The sequence below is a fragment of the Dermacentor variabilis genome, chromosome 4 (genome assembly GCF_050947875.1).
Source record: "Dermacentor variabilis isolate Ectoservices chromosome 4, ASM5094787v1, whole genome shotgun sequence".
Classification (NCBI taxonomy): domain Eukaryota; kingdom Metazoa; phylum Arthropoda; class Arachnida; order Ixodida; family Ixodidae; genus Dermacentor; species Dermacentor variabilis.
The window spans coordinates 57,230,927-57,258,493 of record NC_134571.1 but is presented as its reverse complement, the minus strand read 5'-3'; the positions used below and the strand labels follow the sequence as shown (position 1 = coordinate 57,258,493).

The 27,567-nt window shown below is 44.6% G+C and overlaps 1 protein-coding gene across 1 annotated transcript in view; it reads right to left on the bottom strand.

The window, feature by feature from the left end:
- Positions 1–1,224: 1,224 nt before the first annotated feature.
- Positions 1,225–27,567, bottom strand: part of LOC142579195 (gamma-aminobutyric acid receptor subunit alpha-6-like) — a 60,096-nt gene continuing 33,753 nt past the window's right edge. The window contains exons 3-9 of the mRNA XM_075689171.1: positions 23,876–23,943; positions 17,929–18,149; positions 14,140–14,222; positions 13,173–13,310; positions 11,651–11,803; positions 9,464–9,696; positions 1,225–7,369 (exon numbers count right to left, since the gene is read on the bottom strand). Coding sequence (XP_075545286.1) covers positions 6,917–7,369; positions 9,464–9,696; positions 11,651–11,803; positions 13,173–13,310; positions 14,140–14,222; positions 17,929–18,149; positions 23,876–23,943 — 1,349 coding nt within the window. The 3' untranslated portion in view covers positions 1,225–6,916. The remainder of the gene's footprint in view (positions 7,370–9,463; positions 9,697–11,650; positions 11,804–13,172; positions 13,311–14,139; positions 14,223–17,928; positions 18,150–23,875; positions 23,944–27,567) is intronic.

Genomic DNA, 27,567 nt, shown 5'->3' with positions numbered 1-27,567 from the left:
TGACAGCGCCATTGAGATTTTTCACTGGCCGTTGCATACGTACAAAAATGTAAACAAGGTTGTTGAATGACTAAGTTTCATTAATATATTTGTCCTCAACTTGTACATATTATCGCCTTTACATTTTTCATATCAGTGGCATGCACTGCTTTGCTGGTTTCGAAATTATATAGTTCTAAAGACTGTGTGATATTTTCGTATTAAATAGACAGAAACAAGGAAGCATTGATATCAGTTATTTTGAGCGCAATTTCTGGCATATACGAGTATATCTTTTTATTAAAAAATACACATATTACTTGTTTTGACAGTGCGTAGCGTTCAAGAATTCATTTGCAGCATCTTTGGGAATGGCAATGCAGTTATTATTCATGTATTTGATGTCTCGACAAATTGTTTAAGAGGAAGCTTTAGCTCGGGCCCAACTCCGATGTGGCCTATCCAAAGAAATGTAAAACGCAGAAACGCTTTTCTGAGATAACCCCTGGATCACTTTTAATAGAATTTGTTGAATTTGAGAAAGTTAACTTCTAGTATCTGTTGGAAGGGGAAGTTCGATTTAGGGCCTGAATTTTGTTTAAAATATTTTGAAAAATTTGAAAGTGCGAAAAGAATAGAAGCATGACGTTTACAAACTAAAAACTCTTCATCAAAAACAGATATCGTGGTTGTTCAAACGGCACCTACTATAAGAGTCAAAGCGGACAAATTCGGTATGTCAGTTTGTATCTTACGTGAATTAGTTACGTGGTGCACAAGGGTTGTGCAAAAGCCGTATTTCGATAATGCTAAATTGTTTGAGATTCATTTGTAACATATTAATTTTGTCTGCTGTAGATCTACTTTTAGATGCTATTCACAGAATTGTGATATTATTCTTCATTGTTGAGTTGCAGAGTTTCAAACGTTATAGTCTTGTTTTCTGAAGATTTGAGATTTGTGCCAATTTTTAATAAGAAATTGACCATCTAAATGGAAAATTCGAAACCAGAAGACAGTAGCACTTAAGTTTTCTTTTAGATGCAGCAAACCTCATCCAATTTTGTGCAGTGGTTGCCGAGAACCACTAATTCACCTTCTACATGTATTTAGATCGGAGCATCCGAGATGAAGCTGCCTCTCAAGGAGGAGGCCAAGCTGCAACGTGAGCCTACCCCCCCTCCCCCCCCCCCCGGAAGAAATTTCTGGCTACGCCACTGGCGGCTAGGTACCGGGTCGTGGCCGTGATGCCGTCGTGGTCATTGCGTCGCCGTCTTCTCAGTTTTGTCGTCCAACAATCGTGATGCCTTCTATTCCCACCCAGTGCTCCAGGTTGCCTAATAGCTTGGGCCACTAAGTATGTGTTTGAGATGGTGACGCCGTCGTGGCTGTTGGATCGTCGTCATTCCGGCTTTGTCATCCGACTCTCGCCATGCCGTTGTCATCACGCTACTGTCGTTACACAGTCGTCGTCATGCCGTCATGGTCGAGCTATTTTATTTCTATTGTTATCGCTTCACTAACGTCATACCATTGTCGTCATGCCATGTCGTTCAACCGACATCAATCTGTCGTCGTCATTGCATTGCAGTCATACTGTCGTCATTCAATAGTGATTATGTCGCCCTTGTCTCATCGTCAGACAGTCGCGATCACGCCTTTATTGTCAGACCGTCATCGTAATGCCGTCGTAATCCTGCCATCATCATCACTACAACTTTTTTCATCCAATTCTCGTCATGTAGTCGTCGTCATGCCCCGTACGTCATACAGGTTTCGCAATACAGTCACCATCACGCCATCGTCATCATATACTCGTCGTCATCCCCTTGCACTCATGTATATGTCACGCTATCGTCGTTACCGCATCGTGGTCATACAGTCACCGTCATGTATTCGCCGTCATATCATCGTCGGGATGTCGTCGCGGTCGTTCTATCGTCATCACTGCAACCTCGACATCCGACTCTCGTCATGCCCTCGTCTTCAAACCGTTGTCGTCATGGCATCGTCGTCAAGCTGTCCTTTCACCATCGTCATCACTTCAGTATCGTCACCCCATTCTCGTCATGCCACCGTCGTCGTACCACCTTCGTCGATCCATTAACCGCATTCCTTGTTGGTCATTGTATCGTTATCGCGCTGTCGTCATTCAATCGTCATTATGCATCGTCGTCATTGCGTCGCATTCACACATACGCTATCATTCATCCGTCGTCATACCGACGTCATCATGGCGTCTCGGTCATGCCATCATCGTTCATTCCCGCTTCTTCATCCGCTAGTCGTCACATAGTCGTCGTCAAACCATTCTTTTTGTACAGTCCTTGTTATATGATTTTCATCGTGTCGTCGTTGCCACGTTGCCATTGTTATATCGTCGTCATAATTTAAGAAACGACTTCTCATTGTCGTCGTGCCATAGTCGTTATACATATTTGTCGTTGAATCAATATCATCCCTTCTTAAGCATTCCATCGTCATTGCATCGGCATCATACAGTCATCGTCATGCTGCCATGCTCACGGGCAACCTTGGCAGCCGAATGCCACAGCAGAGTAGGACGATATCGGAGGACGTGGCATAGTATAGCCGAAACAACGAAAGTCTCAGAATTACAACTACACGTCTTAAATAAACGTTACTTGAGGAATATGGTCTGTCGTTGCACTGCTCTATTGTTATTCGCACAACCGTCGACCGTCATCGTGAGATGAGCTCTGTCCTAATTCCTTGAATTTCTTCTTTGGTGACTTTTGGAAATGAACACGAGCTCACTTGAAAATTACCCGAGCGAAATGTAGATCTGTAATCAGCGTGAACATTACCGTTCAGCACTGCTCGTGCTGAAGTTTCTCACTCGGCCTTTGTGGATTTGGGGGAGCAACCAGTGTACTGCTTTATTGCGGCGGTTGAAATTTTGTTGAAGTAGAGCCTCGGGTTTTCGTCTACACATTCTTAGAGGACAAGGAGAGTTATGCCGAAAGGTGCACACATAATTTAAGGAAACTTAATTTAACTCAAGGACGAATGCCTCAGCCGGAGTAATGATGTCGGATGGCGTGACTATATTATTAGGCTCAGGAATAACAGCAGGAGTGTAATGGCTGTAAGCGCCTCTAGAAACACTAATGACATTCTGTGGAAGTAATTGTCCTCCATTCTTTGGTATTCCTTCGCGTCTACTCAATTTGTCCCTGAAAGATATGTCCTTTCCGCGTGTGCTTTTTTCTCAATATTCATGTGGTAGATTGTTACGTTACGACTCTGTCGAATAAATCATGCCAGACGACGAGGGATGTACAGTCTGAATCAGTGGTTGATGCGGTTTACTATATGGCCTGGTTGATGTGGTAGCCCGTAATTGGCGCAAAGCTTGTAGTTTTGCTTTCTTGGCTGAGCATGCAACTTGATTATTTCGTATATGGTAGTTGCTAGCATTGTTTTTACCTTGAACTTAGGAAGATGAAATTCTGTAGCCGAAACATAGTTTATTTTTATTCTTTTAAGAAATATCACGCACATGAACTACCCTTACAGTTACCAATGACGTAAACCCTGCGTTAGTGCCCTTGATGTGGCTGTTGCTGTATAACTATAGTAATGGAGATTAAACAAATCGTTTTCCTTCATCAGAATATGAGCACTGCACTAACACAATATGTGTCATTCACATAAGATGTCTGCACTATTTTTTGTGAAATTATAGTCGGCCTGCTGCCATTGACCCCAGTGTCGTGGTTCTGCTCATGATTCTCTTTCCTTAAATGGTCGATACGGAGGCGTATAAGATATATCGTTTCGAGTTTTAGACTCCTGCAGTGCCGAACTAGTTGAACAATATAACGACGAAGTGAAAAGTTTTACTGTCTATTTGAGAATATGACACAGCGAATGGAGCCCTTAAAGGGCACCCGCGTGACAGCAGTGAGAAAATATACACGTAAATACTGAGGGAGAAAAAGTAAAAGATGTGGCTCAACAGAGGCTGACATCAAAGAAAGACAAGGTCTTTTGATAGGCACTAGAGTATCGTGTGGTTTACTCTGACATATAACAATTTTAGTCTACTTGATTTGTTTTAAGACTGCACTACATTCTGGACCAGCCTATGTTTTATGTTGAGCAAAGTCAAACTTTCCGTTCCAGTTCTAGGCGCGCGCAGTTTGAACGACCGCATCTGGGTTTTATTTCGGCTTCCTTGCACTAATTACGCATTATTAGTGCGCCGTACTATATCTCTATGCTAACTTGCTGCATCCTTTTTGTTTGTTTCAACCCTCACTTCGACGTATTTTTCGTTGTCTTAAGTGCTCTAGAAGGCCTCAAATTGCCGTATTTTGGCAAAAGCAGTCAGTAAGTGGACACCATGTGCACAGATCCCACGAAACCATAATTGATCTGAGTTCGCCAAGAAAGACATAGCCTTCAAAAATAGAATATTTGAGTAGAACTAGTTTTACGTAATCAGAAACCGGCATTATCAAGTTCTGACAAACCGAGCTGGTAATGAAGAGAATTCCGCGCACGGGGCTGTCAGACGGCCACAAGGATAACTTTATGCCAGGGAAGACTAGGTTGATAAGAAGTAAAGGTTTCGTTCTGCAACTGGCGTCAGCTGCTCATTTTGGTTAGAGCACGTGCGAGAAGCTTCCATTCGAGCAATCAGATGTGTCGACGACTGTGTAGAAACGATGCGCATGAACAAAAATGCGCAGTTGTGCGATGTGTGGTTAGTTGTCAGAACTGCATTGTTCATGCCCCGATCGCCTTTCTTGTTTCTTATATTGGCATTTCTCGGAAGCAATTCAATCGCGATAGCGCACTTTGACCGAAGACCTCTCACAGAGGAACTTATTTTAAAATGCCGCCATCACAAGCCATCGCAGCAGAGGGCGACGAGGGCACTGTTGCGGTTTTTGAGGGCGACAGAATTGGACAAGCGGCTGTAGAGTGAACAGATGTTTATAGTGCTGCAAGTGCTACTGTGCCTGTGCGGTGGAAGCATGCGGCGACAGTGACCGACTGTGATTGTATGTCTACGCTCCGTTCTTTCTTTATCTCTACTTTGTTATCACTTCACCTCCCCCTCCCCTCTCTCCCCAGCGTAGGGTAGCAAACCGGATCTTCCCCTCTGGTTAACCTCTCTGCCTTTCCCCCTGTGCTCTGTCTCCCTCTCTCTCGGAAGCAATTCGCCATTACAAATTCGTTATATCACTATTATCACTGAGACTTAGCCCCCCTTGCCCTATGGCATGGGTCTATTTTAAGAACCCCGCTTGCAGTTAACTTGCAATTACGTAGGGTATATCTTCTGTACAATCTTGATTTATTTATTCTGAGAAATGTTTTCATACATTTGATGACTTGTGAACGGTAAAGAATGAAGGGCAGAGAGCAAATGTTGCAATGGAAGTACACAGCGTAATTCAGCCTTGAATAACAATCAAAGAAACGCCGAAAGTATTTTCCCAACACAGCCGCTACACCAGCAGTACAAAACTTCATATACTACTCACAGTTTCCATGGTGGACGAACGATTGCAGTGCCACATTTTGCCCTACACATTCTTATAAAGTAATTTGGCACTGGAGTGGAAGTTGGTGCCGGCGTCTGCGAGTCGAGAGTGCAATCGCGCGAGTGCGCATGTCTTTCCGCCCCCTGTTCCCTCGCGTCAGAACATTGTTTGCCCAGTGCTGAGCACAGAGTAGAGAGCAGTCTTGAATGGCCAGAGCGCGGCTCCTAGCCTCTACCCCAGTGCCACGTTAGGTTGATATATAGTACTGATAACACTACAGTAGATAACCCTGTACACGAGTACAAAGAGTGCCTGCGCGACTATTTGCGCGACGCGCACGATTGTAATGAATACAGCGAACTATAGTAAGTTGGCGGCGCATGCGCTGGAACCAATGAAAAGAAAACTTGTTTGAAGCTGCGTGGTGGCCTTGCGGCGTTATTATTTGGCGCTCACGAGTACCAACCGATTGATACTTCAACCGTCTACGACGATTTCCCCTTCCACTGAGTGCTAGGAGGGGCAACCACATACAGCATATTTTCGGCGTACTTTCGGCATTGCGCCGTCCGGCGTGGCCGCGCTCACTTCACGCTGCGCCGCAATAACCGCGTTTATGTCATGGCCGATGCACGTGCTATTGTTTATTCCGCTTCACTTGCTGACCATACGAAGCGACGTACACTACGCGCACTAAAACCGTATGCGTAATATCGGCGCTCCTACGCCGGCTGACGCAACACTGAAAATACGCCGCTATAGGTGTTGTGTAGTTACCGCGTAATAGAGACTGCTGTTCGCACAACACAACGCTTGCATTGGATCCACGTGGCATTGTTTTCTTCCATCAATGCGGGGAGCCACGTTCGATGGAAAAAGCCAATTGAGAAGCTGTCAGCGCACCAATGCTCAAAGAAAAAAAAGAAAGGAAACGTAGCCGGTTTCCGAGTATGACGGCAGTGACTTAACAGCACAAGTCGGCGCTGAACGCTTCCTTTCTCCAATCCTCTCCTTCGTCTTCTTCCAGCGGTTCGTTGTTTCCCGAAAGGGACGTGAGTGCGCGCGGCGTTCCTCACGGGAACACTGTTCGTCGCGTGATCACGAACTCCCAGCACGTGCGGCGGCGCACGCGGACAGCATCGTGGCAGCACAGGCCGCACTACAGTTTAACGCCACAGGGAAAAGAAAACACCGATTCACACGGGACCACGCACACAGAGGAGTCAGCTGTCACGTAGAGTGACAGACTCGGAGAGCAAACGTGGCGCACAGCGTCCTCGTAAGAAGTCGCGCGTTTAACAGGAGAGCGAAGGCGCCTTAAGACGGGCGGTGGGCAACTCTTACAGAGGATTAAAAAAGAAATAAAAAGAAGGAAAGGTGAGAGAGAGAGATGGAGAAAGGGAGGTAAATAGAGAGATTCAGTTTTGCGAAGGCGAGTCCTCGGAGATTTCGTCGTCCACGAAGTAGAGGAACAGCGTCCAGTACATGACTTTGAGCGCGGTGAACGTGAGGGGAAAGATAATGCGCGCCCAGGCGTCCAATTCACCGGCCACTTCGCTCGGAGTGAGGCGCTGCTCCCTCGAGGATGATGCGGACGGCGCGGGGCCGCCGACGCCACGACTGCAGCGCGCGTACGCCGTGTCCGGGTGGCTGTCGCCCAGCCGCTGCTTGGGGCCCCACCAGCGGAAGCCGAATCGTGCCAGGCCTAGTGCGGGGACCCCGCGACGGAGGCGGTTTTGCCGCGTGGAGGCGTCTTCCGCTCCCGCCGCCGCCGCCACTTCCTCCTCAGCCTGCTCGAGGCGGAGCCGGATGTTTTCCGAGTCGGACGCCGCGTTGTCCGCCGTTTCCTCCTGGCCGGGTTCTTTGAGCTCCTGCCGAGGACGAAGAAGGCGCAAAGTCGTGTAAATGGCACGCACTGTGATATGGCTCCATCGAAGTTGGCCCAGAAAAAGAGAGGGCGGGAACCAAGGAAGAAAATAAAAGAAAGGAAGGGAACAAGGATTAAAGGGATGAACTGTAGCTACGGGGGGATCTATTCTTCACGAGGTGATTTACAGTGTCAAAGTTACGATGAGCACCAAATCTTGCCCTTGGCTTTTTCTCTTCAGAGATCAAGTACACTATGAAAGAGAGACAGAAATAGTGTCGATAGAAACACCTGCAGAAACACCTGCAAACTGCTTTCTGAGCATGTCTTGATACACAACGTTGGGAGACTTCGGGAGGGTGGTAAGGAGGCGAAACCTCTGTTAAAGATACTTTTCCTAATTGTCGCTAGCCCACCTTGTTGGCATGTGTTGACCGCACCGTTGTTCAAGTAGGAACGGTCTGCCCATCGAAGCGTTCACTTGAATCTAAGATGCATTACCTTGACTGACAGGGTGCTCGAACAGGGCGCAAAGATATTCCGAAGCTGTCCCCATACGAGCGCTCGAAAAAGCATGGTCACCACTTTTGGTGCCGCGCACCAAGGGTGCACTGCATGGGACAGGATGTGTGAAACATGGAGGCGTGGTCTGGGGCCTAGTGCCTTCGTAACTAATAACTGTTAGTTCCTCCTGCTCGTGTCTCATAGCTGCAGACAGGTCTGCTGGCACCAGAACACGCACCGCGACACATTGAAATGACTTTGATTGCATTGATCCAAGGAACGGCCTCGGGGCCCGGACAATGTTCGTGATAAAATTTGCACCAGGTTGAAGAAGCACGGTTTCCCGCGCACTTCATTTATATCCTCTGCTAATTAGTGCTCTGCTACCTAAGCTAGGTCATTAATAACTGCGAGGAATATAACAAAACGTAAGAGCTTCTAACACGCTATGCAAATGTCGAAGGGACAGGCCTCGTTCGCTTCTCTACCACCCCCCTTCCTCCCTTCCTTTTTCTTTCTTTCTTTTTACGGTTGGCGGCCATTGCCGTCGTATTATTCATGTCACGCCGCCGGCAAAGTGCCGTGCAAAATAACCGATCTGCCATTATGGCGAACGGGCGAGCTTTATACAACTGCTTATACGCTGCGCGCAGAATACGCGCTGGCGGCTCTGACCGCTCCGTCGGGTACCCCGACCCCAGGACGTCGTCCCGTTGTAAGCAGTTTATAAGAGGGCGATGTGTTCTTGTACCAAATTGTAGCACTACTTGACATGAATGCTTGTCGCCGACCGGAACTGCCTCTGGTTAACCTCCGTGCGTTTCTATGCAACCTTTCTCTCTGCTTCTCTCTCTCTCTTTCTCTTTGATAGCTTTTTTTGGCAAAAATGGCTACCATGCTTTAAACCTCAAAGTGAGTGAGTGAGTGAGTGAGTGAGTGAGTGAGTGAGTGAGTGAGTGAGTGAGTGAGTGAGTGAGTGAGTGAGTGAGTGAGTGAGTGAGTGAGTGAGTGAGTGAATGAGTGAGTGAGTGAGTGAGTGAGTGAGTGAGTGAGTGAGTGAGTGAGTGAGTGAGTGAGTGAGTGAGTGAGTGAGTGAGTGAACGAGCGAGTGACCAAGCGACCAGATCTTGGCGTTGCGACTCCAAATGATACAGCTACAGTTATTTAACGTGTGCCCGCAACACGACCAACAGCTATTTCGCCTGTAGTCGCTGCGTTGGCTGTATGACTACGGCGTCGTGCGATTCATAGGCGCGGCTGCCGCATTGTAAAAGGACTGGAATTCAGAATGCTCGTGTATCGTGTTTTAGGTGCACGTTAAGGAGCCCAAGGTGGTCAAATTTAATTCAAAGCCTTCTACTATGGCATCCTCATGACTACCTGGGTTACTTGAGGACGTTAAATTGCAAGGTTCTTTTTTTTTCAACGTGGGCAGGAATTAACAAATCATGCAACTGTAAGGAATTCACTCCGGGTATGAAGTAGCATACGTGCACGCATAAATGCCGCTGTAGGCACTTCTGCCAGACCAACTCGTTTTATGCGTTCGCTTGAGCAGACGGTTGAAACAGGAAAGAAAGCATTAATTGATTACCTTAGCAAGATCCCGACGCTCCTCCTTCTGAGCGAGGGCTTCGAGTCGCTTGCGCTCGCGGTTGAGGAGAAAGCGCTCGATGTAGTTGACGCATGCGTACTCGACGAGTGCCGTGAACACGAAGGTGAAGCACATGATGATGAACCAGTCGAGCGCCGTCGCGTAGTCCACCTTGGGGAGCGACGCACGGCCCCCGAAGCCCATCGTCACCAGTGTCAGCACTGTGGTGGCGCCTGCGTCGTTCGAGCATGAGTGGCCGAGAAAAGAAAATGACATTTCGGCAGCAGTGAAGTGTCCCTGCTTCCGACTAGTTACGATAGCCAAAATTGCACATATGCAACTAACACACGTCCGCAGAGTCGTTACATTAAGTGGAGGCAAATCAAACACATCGCTTCTCGTAAGATTTCAGGTAGACCTATAGGCCACTGGCCGACAGGTTCCCATTTGCTGCTCTCGTCTCTCGGTATCTGTAATGCATTATTTTTGCCGAGTGGAAAACGATGTTTTTACCTTGCTGCAGACATGTCCTGCACAGTTCGAGGTGCATGGTAAGCCTGGCGGAGTACTCTGATTGTTTTCAGACAAGTGCCCATGATTCCCCTCGTCGAAAGAATACATTGTGCCTCGATCATTGTCCACAGTCATCTTTCTTTATTATTACTGCTACTAACTGTAGTGACAAATTAGTCACCATCTTGCACTTAACACACTTCGTCTACGTTGTCGTAACAACTTTTCGTACACTCCTCTGTTCGCCTGCTTGCGTTGGCTGGCGCCCTTCTGGAGGACACAGCAGAGTCCTGTCTGAATGCTGTGGTCAGAAGTGCAGCTACCTGCCAGACTATGAAGATGCGGGTTCCTTTGCAATTTTGCCTTATGACGGATGACGAATTCTGTTCCCCCCTTTTCTTTTTTCGTTATTCCACAAAATGCCAGAGATTGTTTGGAACCTATTTTACGTAGAATATAAAGATATCGTGCTAAACTGCTCCATTTGTACTGGCGTACGTTTGTACGAACAAATGCATTGCCTAGCGTTTGACGTACTTTCTATTTTTGTTGCACGTTGAGTGTTCCACAACGGCTAGTTTCAGCGTAGAGAGTGCAGAAGCTGAGCACGTATATGCTTTCAATAGCAAATACTCGATGTGAAAATTAGCAAACAGCTTGGGGAAGGTGGCAAGCTGCTGCACTTTGAGAGCGACTACCTTACTTACGACCCAAGCGCAAATTTTTGTTTCGTCTTTGCGGTGTTGCGCTGCAAGCGAACAACGACGCAGTAGAAAGCTTTGCGAGCCAACATGTGTTTAGAGTTATCTGAAGCAGGAATCCATAACACAGTGTGTACCTTAAAGAGGCGAGTTCACTCTAGCACGGCACGTACCAGGTCAGAAAACCTGTTCGAAAGGTTAGGGGTCCAAAACTAAGAAAACATAGCATGCGCCAATTTGACACTACTACTTCACCATGAACGGGTGTCTCAAACTGAACCGCGCGAAAATATGCAGGCGATCTTTCGATTGTACATACACTGTCTGGATCATCACGAAGAAATCGGCGTCATCTTGGCGGTGCCATAGAAGCTGCTATGGCTGCAGCGGGTTACACATTTGGTGACGTGCCCCGTTTGAGTGCCGTGTCATTCTCCCTTACAAGTCTACTGTGCCTATCGTTTCACGCCTACAGTAATCTCATTTCTTTTCTGATCAAATCTGCAATTTCTATTATAGTGCCATCGCTACTTACCAAGATTCACCGATCCAACTAACACACTAATAACATCCTGATAGGAGCTTGACGTGTTAGCTATCATCACATAGTCCAGTGTTGGTGCCTGTGCAGGACGAGCACTCACTTTGTGCAGCAAGTCTGCACTTCCTCACCTGGAAATGCGGACACTTCTGTGTACTCTTTCTAATTGAACTCGCACAGAATAAGTTCAGCATCGATTTGCTCCATATGAAGCGAATGGCGTTGTGGATGCCGCTAAGCTTTGCTGTGGAAGTGAACAGCGCAGCTCAGCAATCCCAAACATGTTCGGGAAGCGAACGTAAGTCGTGTACAACTAAGGCGGCAACCGAGGCATCAATAAGAGGAGGCAACGAACAGTTGCTGGGGATGAAAGCCCCTGAAAATTCTTCCACTGAGACACGATGAAACAGATCAAGGCTTGAAGCGACAGACCTACAGCGACGCGGCCAGCGGCATCGCTGCGGTTGATCCAGAAGGCAACCCAGGAGGCACCGACGATCATGGAGCATGGTGCGTAAATTTGAAGGATGAAGTAGCCACGTCTGCGGCTTAGGATGAAACGAGCCTTGAGCGAAGAACGTACTTCTGCGCAGGAAAAAGAGAGATGCAGAAAACGCCATGTTAGCCCCCATGCCAATTTATAGTATTCTTTATTTCCTAATGGGGAGTGGGAAGGAGGGAGTAGGTGAATGCACCGGCTCTTTTCTGTGTGGTGCATCTGCGTTACCCACGTAGAAACATCTGCGCTGCTCTGCAACTGCGTACGGGTCATTTCTAAAGCAGCTATGTTCCAGTGTTGATTGAGCCACCTTAAGCATTTGACTTATATAGTACGCCCTAAAATTTTATATCTTTATGAGCGTGTAAAAGGTGTTCGACTGTCACATGGCTAACACCCTAACGTTTAAGGGGTAAGATGGTGGAAATCAATGGTGGCATCTTGTTTGCCGACTTTTCCTTGCAATTAAAAATGATGAGAGCTGTGACGGGCGACGTAAAAATTGCATTAAACGAAATTTCATATTTATCCCTGTGATTTTCTCCTGTCGAATACTTCTGCGCGCGGAAAGCTGTCAGAATGATTGCATTGTGTTCAACTAGACGTTTTCTCACCACACGTCTAGTTGGAGCTCCGTTTACGTTCTCTATACATCTTTGTAAGACCCTAACGGTAGGGGTGTTATCTGTGTGACAAGCAAACACCCTGAAGAGTGTAATTATTTTTAGTTCCGTACTATAAGTATCACTTTCAGCCAAACCATAGGGCTAAATTGCCGAATATTTTTCTTCGTGAGTGCTCTTCAGCATTCTTTGGGTGCTTTGGATAATATGTTTGCCGCCACGATTAGACCGTGCCTGTTTTTACGAGCGACACTTGCATGTGAAGTGCTTTATGAATAGAGCCCTGGTTTACAGGAACACCATGGAAAGAAATATAATAGGAGTTTCATATTGCCTTAACATTTACCCCAGTTGGTAAGGGGAATCCTGGAGTAAAGAAAGGAAATGAAGTTTTTTTTTGTGTGTGTGTGACCATATTTTACTTTTTTTGTTAGCATTTCTTTGCATCAAGGCACATAATAAACACTCGCCAAACACGTTTTTCTGCTTCAGAAAACATTGATTAAGAGGTAGGATAACATACACCTTGTATGCACGTGATGTTGCGAACACGAAAGTGTTCAGACTCCACAACTTTACTAAGGATAAGCGATTTGAGACAACACGCCGTTTTTCACCATCGTCGTAGGACAACATTCTGGCGGCTTCAATGATGATGTTAGTACATAACCCGCACAACAAAAACAAATAGCCATAGAAAAGTGACATTACTCTAACTGCAAAATTATTTTTTGTAAGCATATGATTGGGAAGCTACTCGTCCTGGCTATATAACAATGAATGATACGTTTAACTGGGAACAACAAACAGAGATACACACAAAGATGCTAACCGCCGCCGGGTCCATACGTAGTCAAATTGGTCACTGTGATGTTGAGAAACTCATATTGTGACAGGGTGACGTCGGGTGATATCACAACCGGTTCGGGACCTTTCCACTTGAACACCACTTCTTTCGACGAATAGGCAACTGTAATGGAATTCATTACAAGAAACAATTTTAGTAACAGTACTGATCCCGACAGACCTTCCGTGCTCCTCTGTTTGCTAGCTCATAAATATCTGTCAATAATGCATTAAAATATAAAGAATTCTCTTTCGCTAACGTACATCATACGGGATTCTCAGCAAAACGTGCGGTACTGCCTTTGTCAATAGTTTTATCGCTAATTCGGAAAATGGCACCAGAACTATATTGATATGTGTGCACACTATGTTATGCAGTCCCCCAAGCCATATTCTTTAGTGTCTCCTAAATACTAATGGCATGGCAACAAGAGAGACCAGTGGCCACGCATGGGATTGTATAACTTGAAGAGCGAGTAACTATTAAAATTATATTTGATCAATGATAAATAAAATGCCTGATATGATAGACATGAAATCATAGTGCAGTCATAGGAAACAGAAAATAAGACGAGATAATTGTTGTACAGATAGAAGAGACGAGTAGAGAACAGATGTCAGAAAGATTTAAGTGCGACTCAGAAGGTTTTTATAAGTCCTAAATATGCACGTACACGTATGCGGCCTTTGTCTTTGCGTCACTGAATCGAAATGCCATCTGCTTGAACTATTTCATATACGTTATGTACGTGCATGTTGCAAGGTCGCTTGCCACAGTGCGACGATCAATTGAGTGGGTACCCCGTCTCCTTCAGCAGACTTCAAGAAGCTCAATACTCGCAAACAGTCAAACCCTAAACTAACGCTTGCACGTATGTTGCGAAAAAAGAAAGAAAGAAAAGAGAATGAGAAGGGAGACGGCCAGGGAGATAAACGACAAAAATAGCACTCACAACTTCCGATCTCCAGCGGACAGGCCTGCATGTCCAGTGGGTATTTCCGGAGGTGCATAGGGCAGCTTGCTTTTATGGTAAGCCTGAAAGAAGATGATATTCACCGAAGGAGTTTTCGTGTATGCCTATATCACTGGAGCTATCTGAAAAATTTTTGTTCGTGTGATGGGCGCGCCATCACATGGTCATGCCGTTCACACCTAGCCATCTTAGTGCACAGCATAGGATTGCATTTGGCGTCAGCAATAGAACAAACTAAAACATGGCTACATTTTCCAAATTATGGGGTTTAACATGCCAAAACCACTTCCTGATTATGAGGCACGCCGTAGTGGGGGACTCTGGAAATTTCGACCACCTGGGGTTCTTTAACGTGCGCCTAAATCCAAGCACACCGGTGTTTTAGCATTTCGCCCCATCAAAATGCGGCCGCCGTGGCCGGGATTCGATCCCGCGACCTCGTGCTCAGGAGCCCAACACCATAGCCACTTAGCAACCACGGCGGGTGACACACTTTCCAAGAAGGCAGAGTTTTGCAGGAAGCTTTTCACTTGAAGTAATTAACGGTGGTCGAATAAGAACAACGGAACCCACATTTAATCAAGAGAACTTGCCTTCGTCAGGCTGGTAAGAACATCAAGCGTTAGGCGAGAGAAGCCCCTGGTCGAAATGCCCTGCTCCAGAGACGTCATTTGTTCGGTCACTGCTAGTGACAACAACTAAAATTTTGCGTGTGGACAGCCAGAAGCTAATTTGTATATGACTGAAAACTTCAGTCTAGAGACGCTTAGTCACACGGTCCATCCTGCGTAGACTTATGTACATAAAGTGAAAATACATCTTAATACAACATCAATGGAGGACGAAGTAGGTGGTAGTACGCAATCAAATTAATCCTAATTTTCTCTTATTTATGGAACGTCTTGGATCACGAACGACGTTTTCGTGCACGGATCCCCATGTTTATTTAAATCGTGTGGCCGCGTCTTTTTGTCAGTTCCTAGTCATTGAAGAGTTCTTCTCCTGGCGCACTAAGACAAACGGCAAAGCACGCTTTACAGGACAGAAGTGTTACAACGGGAGTGTTAATTTGTGAACTGCGTTTTAAGCTTTCAAGAACAAGAACGCATGTACGGAAACATGACGCAGGGCTGTGTCGTGTTTCCGTCTGTGCATCCGCGTTCTCGAGCGTAGCGGGTACACATAAGGTGAAAGTAAAGCTCATCAGAAATTGAAGCCGAGTTCAACTCGTATCTTAGCGCTGCCTATCTGAGCCGTGGGCACTTAGCTTTCTTTTTTTTTTCTTTTTCTCTTTTTTTTTGCAAAGCTCAGTAATATAGGAATTCAATTTCCCGGATACCTGTTGTTGTCATGAGGATACATGATAGACCAACGCATCGACCATTAACAACGCCTCTATAGGAACTCGCTCGCAAGCGAAGCACGCATAACGGTAATTAGTTGTGCTACTGTCTCGCAAATGATGCTTCAGTATTGACGCAAACTGTTCTTAAACCTTTTAACGTGGAGAAGGTTCCTGTTAGTACATTTCATATGATAACAGCCTCACAAGCTGTCTGCACTCACGCTGTCACTCGTCCGGCCCTCCGCCCAAGAGAATACGGATTAGTGTCAGGGTAATTTGATGACACAAAACGGGCTGAAACCGATATTAATGCAAAAGGAGAATTGACATATGTCTCATGATTGTTTATTTCTCTGCTATGCGGTGAGGCAATTGACGTGATAGGTCAGATATTAGGCTCCTAAGGAGATCTCTTTTATTGGGATAAGAACCTTAGTATGCACATGACGTAAGCATAGTGATGCGTTTTCACTGCTGCTGCGTATCACGTGCTTTTTATCGAGGGAGACAGCCGACAACGCTTTTCGCTTAAAGCATAATTATCCGACAAGTTATAGTCTTCTGCAAGATGTAAATGTTGTAAAGCACTCATATATATGTAAGTATATTCTTTTGGTACAGAGATACTGAACATTAACCATCTGTAGCGTTGCCGCATCTCATTAGAGCGTCGCCATTTCCACGTGCCATTAACAAATAAGAGCGAGAAGCTTCTAACCAAGAAAAATTCGGCACACACCTAGAAAAAAGAAACACGCGCTTAAAAATGAATAAAGTACACCAAGTATTGTTTGATACTTTGTTTTGAATCGCATTCAAGCAAAACTGATCTAATTTGATGCACTCCACCTGAATATGTGAAGGAATTCGTTAGACGTAGCCTACTGTTGTTGGCCATGCTGACGACTTCACTGAAAGTAAGCCCATTTTCATTCATGTTTTTAGTGAAAGACACGCGACGCCTCAGCATTGTCCTACGTCATTTCTGTTAAAGGAAACACTCGTGTGAAGCGCATGTCCGAATTTTTCTCTCGCGCAAGAGTACAGCCTTCCAGATTTGCAGCAGATAAATTGTGGTTGCTAGCTCCGACTCCTTTCGGCACACCTGTACAGTGCACTGACATTACCTTCGCAGCCACTTGCAGCGAGGACGTCAGCAAAGTGAGAGCTGCAAATTTGACTGCTTCCTTTAACAGTCACCCACACTTCACACGCCAACTGCTGCGACCGTTATTAACTAGTTCATCGAAGGGGCCAGGGAATATTGCTCCAGATTTTTTACCGACACAAAACATTCCTTCAATAGAATTTGCATTGAAATTACCATTACCAACTTCATGCTTATGCATACTGCAGTTCTTCTTAGCTTTATATTCCAGGGTACGATTTCAGAAACATTTTCTTCCGTAAAAAGCTTCCTTTTTTATTTCATGGGCTGGTCGGATTCTCTAATCGTTGTCTGTGATTCCGTCAAAAAGCCGACCGTTTTCTGTGGGCCACACCTTGCGCATCATAGAGGTGCAACACCAGCTGCAACGCTTCGCATGACGCCACCGTTGTGAGACGCCAGGGTCCTGTTTCTAGTGCACACGAGCCGTTGCCTCGTGAGCTGTGACGCGCCAATATGTCGCCCCCATATTATTGTTAGAACACCATGGAGGAGCTCGAGCCTTACGTCAAACCTTGCTATCGCTGTCCGTGTTTCTGGCCAAGCTGCCGACTTCTTTTACAGCTTTGTGCATGGTAGATGGGAGACATCCTGTGTACGGGAACTCTCAGACATAAAATGCGAGGACAGGCTGCACTGTGCTCTACACACAACGGTCCAAAAGATGTAGGCCTATGAGGCTGACGATGCGTTCCGAGATGTACCGGCGCAGAAATGAGAGTAATACATTGATGAGATGACGCGTGCAAGAAAACAGAAAAGGTGAAAGTCTGGATCCACTGAATGCATTATAACAGCAAAACAACAACAACAAAAAGCTAATACTATAGTTTCTCTTTATTTATCTAAGGTTCGAAATATTTTACTTTTCTAGTTCAAACAATTAAAAGAAACTGTATATAGCATATACCGCATATCCTTTTTTCAAATGAATTGCCTGAAGAGGCGGACGCTATTTCTACAAATTGCAATGTTGAGTGGCTAATTAAAAAGACACACTACGTAACTTTCCAAGTATTTAAGTTTGCACACAATTCTAAATTGAGAGATTGAAGCCGATTAGCAGTAGTAGTGAAGCCATGTCTGCTTCTAAGTCTAGTGCCATATTCGAGACATGCGTCTCCAAAAGAACACAATTATGCATTCGCCTTGCGGTAAAAATAATCTCGAATAGCCTGAAAGACACTTCTGCTAAACTGTAAACTGAAACACTAATGTATTTCGCAGTACACGGGTGCACATTTCTTGATCGTACCTCATGGAGTACATGAGTCGACCGTCGGGGAACAGGCGGACGAACTTGTTTGGCACGGTGACCTTGTGGAGGTAGGAGCTCTTGCCGTTGAAGAAGTACGTGTCCGGCGTCCATACGAGCTCCAGAAACTGCCAGCTGACCGAGAGCACCTTAATGTCGCCGTGGAAGCTGAGCCGGCGGTCGTACCACGTCTGCCGGAAGTAGCAGTCCATCGAAAACATCTGTGAAAGCGAGGTGGTGCGAGAGTTGTCAATGTTCACGCGAATGATTGCGAGTGTAGATTTGTACACGACAACAGAAAGTAAGAAAAAGGGCTGCATACAAGTGTTGCTATATTTGTCTGTGGCTAATAGCCTTGCTATCATTTCCTTTTTTTTAATCTTCTCTTGTGTTGTTACTTTTTCTACCCTTACCCACCCCGCCTTTGCAGACTAGCCAACCGTGCACTTAATCTGGCTATCCTCTCTGTCTTGCGCCTCTTATTTTCCTTCCTTTCTTCCTTGTTAGAATTTTGAGTGATTAAGTCACAGAGTGGGTTCTAAACTGATAGATGACCCCACCGGAAATGAAGGCCGAAATGGTGGCCCGCCTGATTGCCTTCTGAAATAGGAACTCAGCGATAATAAGTAATTCAGCAGTAATACCAATAACGGGGTTATTACGCAGAGTGACATACGGAAGCACAGGTCCCCAAATATGGTCAGAATACGTTGCTTGTGGTTGCCGCTAGTTAGTCAACAATTATTTTTTAAAAAATGTTTTGCGGTCACCGGTTAGGTCAAGGCACACGAAAAAATCATACAAATACGTGAAGCGCTTCGTCTGCAGAACCAGTCGAATAACACTTGACGACTACAAATCTACTACAAAGCTAGGGTCTAAATAGCAAAGCTTCTGGTTCGTAAGTGTAGGTTATCATTAGTCGGCCTCCTTCGCCATATAATATGTTTGGTATCACTAGTGACTGGCTGCCGCCCTTGCGAATAGTTTCAGTGTAAGACCTCTGGCAATACGAGCCCTGCCTCACAGTCGATTTTCCCTTTGAGTGTGTGTGGCTTGATTTGAGATTCTGTAGGCAGAGATGCAAAACGTCCATGTGTGTTGACATATATACGGTAGTTCTGTTTCTCATTATATTTTGATTGATTTCGGACAGCTGCAACAAAATGTGGCCCCATAGAGCATCGGTTAACGCGGTCTGAGGTGCAAAGTAGAGCTGTCTCGGTGTAGGTTTGATTCATTAGAAATGCAACATCGCAAACGGCTTAAGCTTGAAGGCAATTTCAATGCTTGCGCATGCTTACTTACGCACCTATGTGTATGGATACATCCCTTGCATATATTCAATGTACACCTCCCCACTTTCGCTTTGCGTGCGTGAATGCCTTCTTCCGTTCGAAACTTTCTTCCCTTGAATTTCGTTTGGAGTTGTTCCGTGTCAGAGTTCTTTAGTATTGGTGGTGGTGGTGGTGGTGGTGGTGAGCTATAGCAACAGGCGGGTTCAATCTTGACGTTGACTACCTTTTAATTACTCAGCGATAATAGACCTTTAGGAAGCGAAGATTATGTTAGGTGACAACGTACAAGCAGATACAATGACGTGATGTGAAAGCGCTTTAAATGCCCCACGCAAGATTACAAAGAAACCAAACTCACAGACGTATCAGCAGACAGACCATGAATAGAAGTTGAGGCTAGAATAAAGCCAATTATGTATCATAATTGTGCGCTTCTTAAATTTTAGCTTTCTGTTTCTAAGACCGGGTATCCTCCGAGCTACCCAACACGCAAATATTTTATGTGCACCTTTTCGTGCTTCGTGAATTTGGCTTGAAACTTGACAAACACTTAACGAAGTAATCGCAAGAAGGAAGAGGAGAAATGAAAGGGAGAAGGCAGGGATGTTAACCAGGAAAGTATGTCTACTATCCTACACCGGGGTAAGGAAATTGGGTGATTGAAACGAGAGAGAGAGAGAGAGGCAAGAAAAAAAAACGCAATGAGTCCGCGCACGAGCGCGGACGGCACCACTCAATCGAAGGCATTCACACAGGCCAGTCGCCTTTAAGAAACACAAAAGTGCCTTCAATGCCTTGTACGACACGAGCGATGAGGACGGTGTTTGAGCAGCGCCTGCACGGACAGATCGCCGCAGTGCGTTGGATAATGTCCGCCATTGTGACTGAAATCGAGGACAGTGGTACAATAAATGCTCGGCGCTCTCTTCGCTACCGCAGACGTAGCACGCAGTACTGTTGGTAATTCCAGTGAGTGCAGTGTAACTTTACGCGAAAGTAACTCCCAACCACAGCTGACAATGAAGCGATAAGTAAGGGCAAGTTTACTGACTAAGCATTTTAGGGACAAATGTCAATGTATAGTTCACACAAAATAAAATCTATTTGTCAATTTACAAGTGCATTGCTTCATCCGCACGGCTATACTGATTACTTAAATAAGATCGACGCATTGGGAACAATTTTCTTCTGTGAACTATGAAGTATGAACATAGTTCGAATAATGCATATATCATGTTTACTCGTCCTAGTGCTTTGGCAAGCGCTTCCCGGTTCTCAATGAATCATATCACCAGGAATGTATTGGGTGTTTTCACGAAGGTGGAGGCTGAATTGCTTTGAAATAAAAAAAAAAGAAAATGAGTTTTGACAAAAATCACAACATCGAAGAGGCCTTATGACAGAAAAATGTGTTATGCCCCTGAAAGGAAGAGGGGCCAAATTCACTAAGCTGCGCTATTCCTACGCTATTTCTTAGACAAAAAGTTCTTACGCTAAGAAAATGGTGCAACCTAAGTGCAGCGCATTTAGTTTACGCGTCGTACGAAAGGAAAGAGGAAGCGAATCTCGGATTAAACGACAAGAAATGAAAGAAGTGCGGCCAACTCATAGCATGATCACACGTCATGCACAAGTAGTTCAGGCTATATTCTTACGGCCAATCAGTATACACACCCCAATTCGACAGCTAGCCTTTCCAGGCGTTTCTTGAAAAGCTGCGTTTCTTAGACTTGCAGCTATCGTTGTCAAGCATTCATGTATGTTGGGGTTATGCTCCTCGGTCTTAAAAGAGCCTTCTTCTCTTTTCCTCCGCGCACTCAAAGATAGTCAAGCGCGGTATTGCAAGATCTTGCATGAAGGCAGCCCTCATCAGGTCTTGTGACCAACAAGTAGAAGCAAGCTTCGAATTGCAAGTAGCCAGGCTGAAGCTCTCAGGTTTCCCGTTACCGCTTTTAACTAGCATCGCTGAAAGCCTCGCAACAAGCCTTAAAAGGAAGCTTTAGCTCGGGCCCAACTCCGACGCGTCCTATTCAAATACATGTAAAACGCAAAAAGGTTTTTCTGAAATAACCCCTTTGTTAATAACCCTTTTGTTAAATAATAAGTTAAATTTGTTGCATTTGAGAGAGAAAGTTAAATTCCAGTGACTGTTGGTAGCGGGATTTTGATTTGTGTCATGAATTTTGTTAAAAAGATTTTCAAAAATTTGAAAGCTTGAGAAAAAGACAAGCACGAAGTTTACAGATTCATAGCTCTGCATCAAAATAGATACCGCGGTTCTGTAAACGGCATCCATTAGGTAATTCAAAGCGGACAAATTCGACATGTCATTTTACATATTACGTGAACTTGTTACGTTGATTACTAGGTTTTTGCAAAAGCTGTATTTCCATATTACTTAATCTTTTTATAGTCATGAAAAACATATCAATCTTGTCCGCTTTAGATGTATTATTAGATGCAATTAATAGAATTGTATTATCATTTTTCCTTGTTGAGTTACAGAGTTGCAAACTTGATAGTTTCTCTTTCTGGAAGTTTTCAATTATTGCCAATTTTTAATAAAACATTAATGACCTAACTGAAAAATTCGAAACCAACAGTCACTAGATTTTAAGTTTTCTTTTAAATGCAACAAACCTCGTCAAATTTGGTTCAGTGGTTGCCGAGAAAAACGAATTCTCCTTTTGCATGTATTTAGATAGGAGCACCTGAGCTATAGCTTCCTCCTAAAAGAAAGCAATCGCTAGCTACTCAGTCTGAGAATCGCTCCCGACAAATGGTTGCGGTTATCCCATATGTGCGCCAGGTTGCGCATAATCTCAAAAAGGTTGTCAGCAGGGCAGGCGTTAGGTTGCTGTTCAGTGCCAGAAATAAGTTAGGTGACCTGTGCCATCAAGTCAATCGGGTGACCGAGAGCAAAAAAAAAAAAAAAAAAAAAAAGGTTGTAAAGAGCAGCACAGACAGAGGTTTGTTGCTGACTGTTGTGACTGTGTGGTTTATAAGATTCTTCTTTCATGCAAGCGTTTTTATATCGGTCAAATGGGGCGGTGCATCAATGACCGCATGCGCGAACACTCAAACAAGGCTCAAAAACTAGCTAGAGATAGTCAATTATCACTGCATTGCAATGAATGCGGCTGTAAGCGTCTTTTAAATGTGTGACCTATCTGTGAAAATACCGCGATGACCGTGAACGTCTTATTTCCGAAGCTTTCCACGTTCATAATAGCGGTGAAGGATGTGAAAGTCTTCCCTCTATTTCTCTCCATCCGAAGTATATTGCCTTCCTATCGCATTAATTGCAATTTTCGCCTTTGTGCATGCTGAATTCTGTTGAGTCTGTGCTTTGAGATAGCGGCGGAGTATATATATGCTGACTGACTGAAGAAATAAAGACACTTAGTTGTTAGTCGGTGCTGTTGTCTGTGTCCCTCTCCTTGTCCTGTTGTTGAGCGCTGTTTACTGCTCGTAAAATTTTGATAATTACAAACATTTAGGCCTTTTATCCATTTTTTAATCTCACATACAGAATTAGAGCCTCAAAAGCCCTGGAAAGATAATCATACGCAGCCCTATGAGCAACAGAAAGCTCAAACTAGAAAAAAAAAACATACAACGATAGAAGTGCTCAGAACACATCAATGACGAACATGATGGTTGTCAGGGACGAACAGTACACTTCTATTTTCTAACACCCACTGGAGTATCTTGACGAGTATGAAAATTCAAGCTATTGCGCGCGTACAGAAACACAGCCTATCAGACATTAGGCAGAAGTTCGCCGCACAGCACGAATGTTGCTGCCTTATACAGCAGCGCACGCTCAATACAGTTATGCACTGAAACAGCTTAATGCACATTGAGGTGACAAATTAGAGCACGCCCACGAAGATATAAGCACGCCCCATCCTCGGCTATTAGCTGTGGCCTCTGGCCAATCAGCTGCGACAGCGCGTTCCAACGCTTACCCGCGTTAGCTCGAGCGGTGCAGATAGATAGACATAATTAAGTTCGCCGGACTGCTACATCCCTGTCGTAGAAATTTCTCCTTACGCCGTCATTAACGACGGCTGTTTAGGTTTGGCGAATCGACTTACGCTTACTATTGGCGGAAGTACTGAAGCTCGCACCTGTGCTGCCCCTACATATACGCCTTGTTCCGACTACAGCGCTAGTCTTTGCAGCGAAGGTCATGGCAAGCTTGCTGATCTTACGAACAGTTTTAGCTTTCTGAATCCGCTTTTCTCGTAGGATTTTCGATAGGCCGAAATTTTTTCGCAAGTTCGCTTAGTGATTTCGCCCCAGTTCTTTTTTGTCACCGGAACAAACTGTTTGGGTTTTCTTTTTGGCATATTCCTGCCTTATGGTTTGCCTGCCTTTTATTGATTTGAGATTTTTCATTAAATCATTTTCGTCATTCAACAACCCTTTCTCTTTTACTCCAGTCATCTAAAGCGCCGTCAAAAACGTCCTCAGATACCTGATTATTCGGCAACTTCCTATACCTACATATCACCATCATGCGATTTCCGCGCGAAGCAACACTGATTGAAGCTTGCGGGTAAACAGAGGCGTAGATAAGCTAAGCCCAGACACGTAAAATATATCAAAAAATATAGATAGGGGTGTTAGTTGCGCAAACGTACCATCTCGTTTTCCGACACCGGTCCGAAGCTTCTGATGAGAATGTCCGTGAGGATCTCCGTCGGGGGACCTGAAATTGGGACAAAATTAGACGCAGACTCGCAGGGGGCCCCGCATCAGTTTACTAGAGTGGAAACATTCCGAATGAAAGCAGAGTGGAAGAGGGCTGCACGCCAAAAGCATTTTTAAGAAACTGCACCGGCGGCCTCGGAGGAAGGTAAACAGGCCGCGAGAGGTGCTTGCCTCCGTCGATTGCAATGGACTGGAACTTTCGTGGAAGGCTGCACGTTCAAAACAAGTTGACACACCTTGAAGGAAGGTTAAAACTGCGCGAAAAAAAACGAGGACAAGTGAACGGACACACTGTACACCACTGAAGGAAAAAAAATACACCAGTTCGCTTGTGGTGTATTGTGTGTTCCTTCCGCTTGTCCTCGCTTTTTTTTTCGCGCAGTTTTAACCTTCCTTCAAGTATGAACCAATTAGCCAGCAAGAACGACACATCTTCGGAGAGTGCGTCCCTCGATTATATTTAGGGGAAGCGATGAAGTCATAAATATTTGTAACAGTAATTGCTCAACGCGATATGCTTGATTGGTAATCTGGAATCCGCGAAGTGATAGTTGAGTAGATGCGTGAGACATACTGTGCGACAAGGCAGAGTCCCACAACGTGCAAGAGATTAAAATATTTTCAGTCGGACATCTTAGAGAGAGAGAGAGAGAAAAAAAATCTTTAATTAGCCTAAAGATGGCTTGATTTGCAGGAGTGGTTCCCTCTTCACGGGAATCCATGCGCCGTCTTAGCTGCGATCGCCGTCTTAGTTGCGATCGCCGTCTCAACGAACATGATCTGGTCCGAGAGGCGGGAGCTAAATAGCAGCGTCTCCCACTGCTCTTGGTGGAGGGGAGGGGGGGGGGTAGGAGGCAGAGGAGGCAAGTCTTGATTTTGTTTTCAATCTATGAAAATTTGCCAGTGCATTCACAGCTGTTCGCAGTATCTATATTATTCGCCATATGGAGTAGGGAACATGAGATGATGACTCCTTGGGTGCGGGAACGTGTTGGTTTGCAACAATCTGAGCGTTGTCTCTCGCGTTTTTGTGAGTTGCGGATGCGGTGGTGGGAGTGTTCTGCTGTTGAACATCTTTGAGTTGACCCCTTTCATGGGAGGATATTTTAACGGTCCACAGGCGCTTTGAGAATTATCGTTATGTCGTTACAGAGGGGAAGTCAGAGTTAGACACCCCAACCTAGGCCGTTTCTAAGCGCTGCAGCGTGAACTCGGTTGCGAGTGAACATTTCCTCCAAGATCCTGCAGGCATCTATCTGAACGATGCTGGATCTCAGAGGCAATTGGTGTGACGCTTGCCACTTCGCACTTGGCATTCTCCACTGCAGATACTAAAGCTGCAGATGCTCAGCGATTGAGACGCGATACTCGGACTGCTTGGCTGCCGTCAATTTCTCCGCCACCGATGGGCGCTGGAGACACTTGGGCTCACGCATTCTTGTATCGCACGAATGCGAGCATCTTCGTGATGCAATGTGACTGCATTCGGCCCCTCAGCAATCACCCAGTGTTTGGCGGTGGCTCAACAAGCGGCGGTCACGTCGCTGTCCGAGTAGCGCGTTTCAATCAATATGGACTGTACAACTTTTCTTTTGTTATAGCAGGCTATTAATGTATTTTTATTGACTATTGCATACATACTGGCTATTGAAGTCCCGGCTGGTATCGATGCGAAGCGGCACCCCCCGACAACCACACACGTGAACAAAAGTGGCAATAAAACGTGTATTTAACCAATCAATCATGCTCAAATCATGGCTCAAACCTTGCTTGAGCTGGGATCGTCGTGATAGCAGTGATAACAGATAGAATTTTTCTTTGCGTTATTTGCTGTTATATAACTAAGTGATCCTACATTGACCGTCGTGATCAAATCGCACCAGTAGCATCCATAGGTGACACTCGAGCGGGGATATTCATTGCATCTTGATAAGGCTACGCTCACCTGTAGCTGTCAAAGGCTGCCTCCTCTACCCCTTTCGTATGCATGGGTTGGTGATGAGTACGGTTGTTCCACAGGGCTCCATAATGGGAGCTTAGCTATTTTTGTTGTATATCAATGGCATATTGCGGATCAACTATACGCATTGCAGCAATAATTCTTCACATTATTTACGTAGTTTCTTATTGCCTCGTTATTTTAACGGTGTTTGTGCTTGACTATAATTACGGCAGTGATGCAATACATTTCTTTTCTTGTTGGCATTATTGTAACCTTGATTGTTGCGTGACTGTTATTACCTCAATACTGACCCTGTAACTGGTTTCTGTAACTGCAATTATCGTTGTAATAACCTCTCCGTTCTATTTATTCTCTTGCATAATCACGTAATCAAATTGTTATATGCCCAAGTTTTTTATTGTATAAGATTTAGTAAGTAACACCTTATACCATGTTCCTATGTATGACATACAGCCGTTCCTGTTACAATCCCTGATGGGATTCACAGTATCAATAAATGAAATGAAATGAAATATCCCAACGCCACATACATACGATATTGTGCTCTACGCCGATGATACGAATATATTTTTCACTGATACCAATTTAGCAAATATAAAAGAAAAGGCAAACGCTTGGCTAGCGGAGCTTTCTCTGGTGCTAGAAGCAAATGAGATTAAACTTAATATTAAAAAATATATACATCATCTTTATAGCTCGAAACCTTGATACTGGGAGTAAATTAAATATCAAGTTTCGAGGTAATATACAGACGCCTTGTTAGCACAATAAAACATTTAGGTGTGCATTTTCATGAACACTTATCTTGGAACCCTCATGTTAAATATCTGAAGCTTATAAGTTATCAAGGGTTGTAGTTATTCAATCAAAAATTAATCTTCAAATTACAGCTCGTTTCAAATATACACTTTATTATTCAAGGATCTAGTCATATTTAAATATTGTTTGCTTGTCTGGGGTACGATCGCCACTTAGAAATATCAGACATTTAAATTCTCGACAGAAAATCAATTCGTTCCTTTGAGAACCTGAGCTTTATGGAATCCCTATGAATCTTATTTCAAAAACTGCTCTTCTAAGCTTTAATGAATTGCACAAACATAAAATAGGACATTACACATTAGGGATACGAATAAAGACATACACTTCAAAAAAATTATGTGTACACGGCTAAAAGCAGCAATTTTTGATAGCTTCACCCCAAACAGTTAAACTAAAAACAAATTACGGTTTCCGAAGTTTAAAATATCATTCCATGTGACATTAACCAAAATGATGGTATACGAAAAGAGGTGATGCAGAGGCTATGCCTGGAAGGTTTCAAAATATAATTTGCTAATAAATTACTCGCATAACCACAGGGTTTTTCTTCATTGTGAGCAACTGCATCTTTACTATTGATTTCGTATAAGATCATGCACCAGTTTGTCCTTTCTTCTTGTTTTTTCTTTCTTTTACGTTGCACTACATGTGTGTATGTGTTTTGTATCTTACTCAGCATTCGAATGATCCTTAATATGATTATCAGCATGCGTAACTTCTTCAGGTATGCTTTATAATATAATATTCAGCATTGCGTATGTACACTGCATGTCTGCATGTCACCGATAGTGTATAGAGTACATATTGCACTGGTTTAAGGTCTTTTGTCAGGTTTAG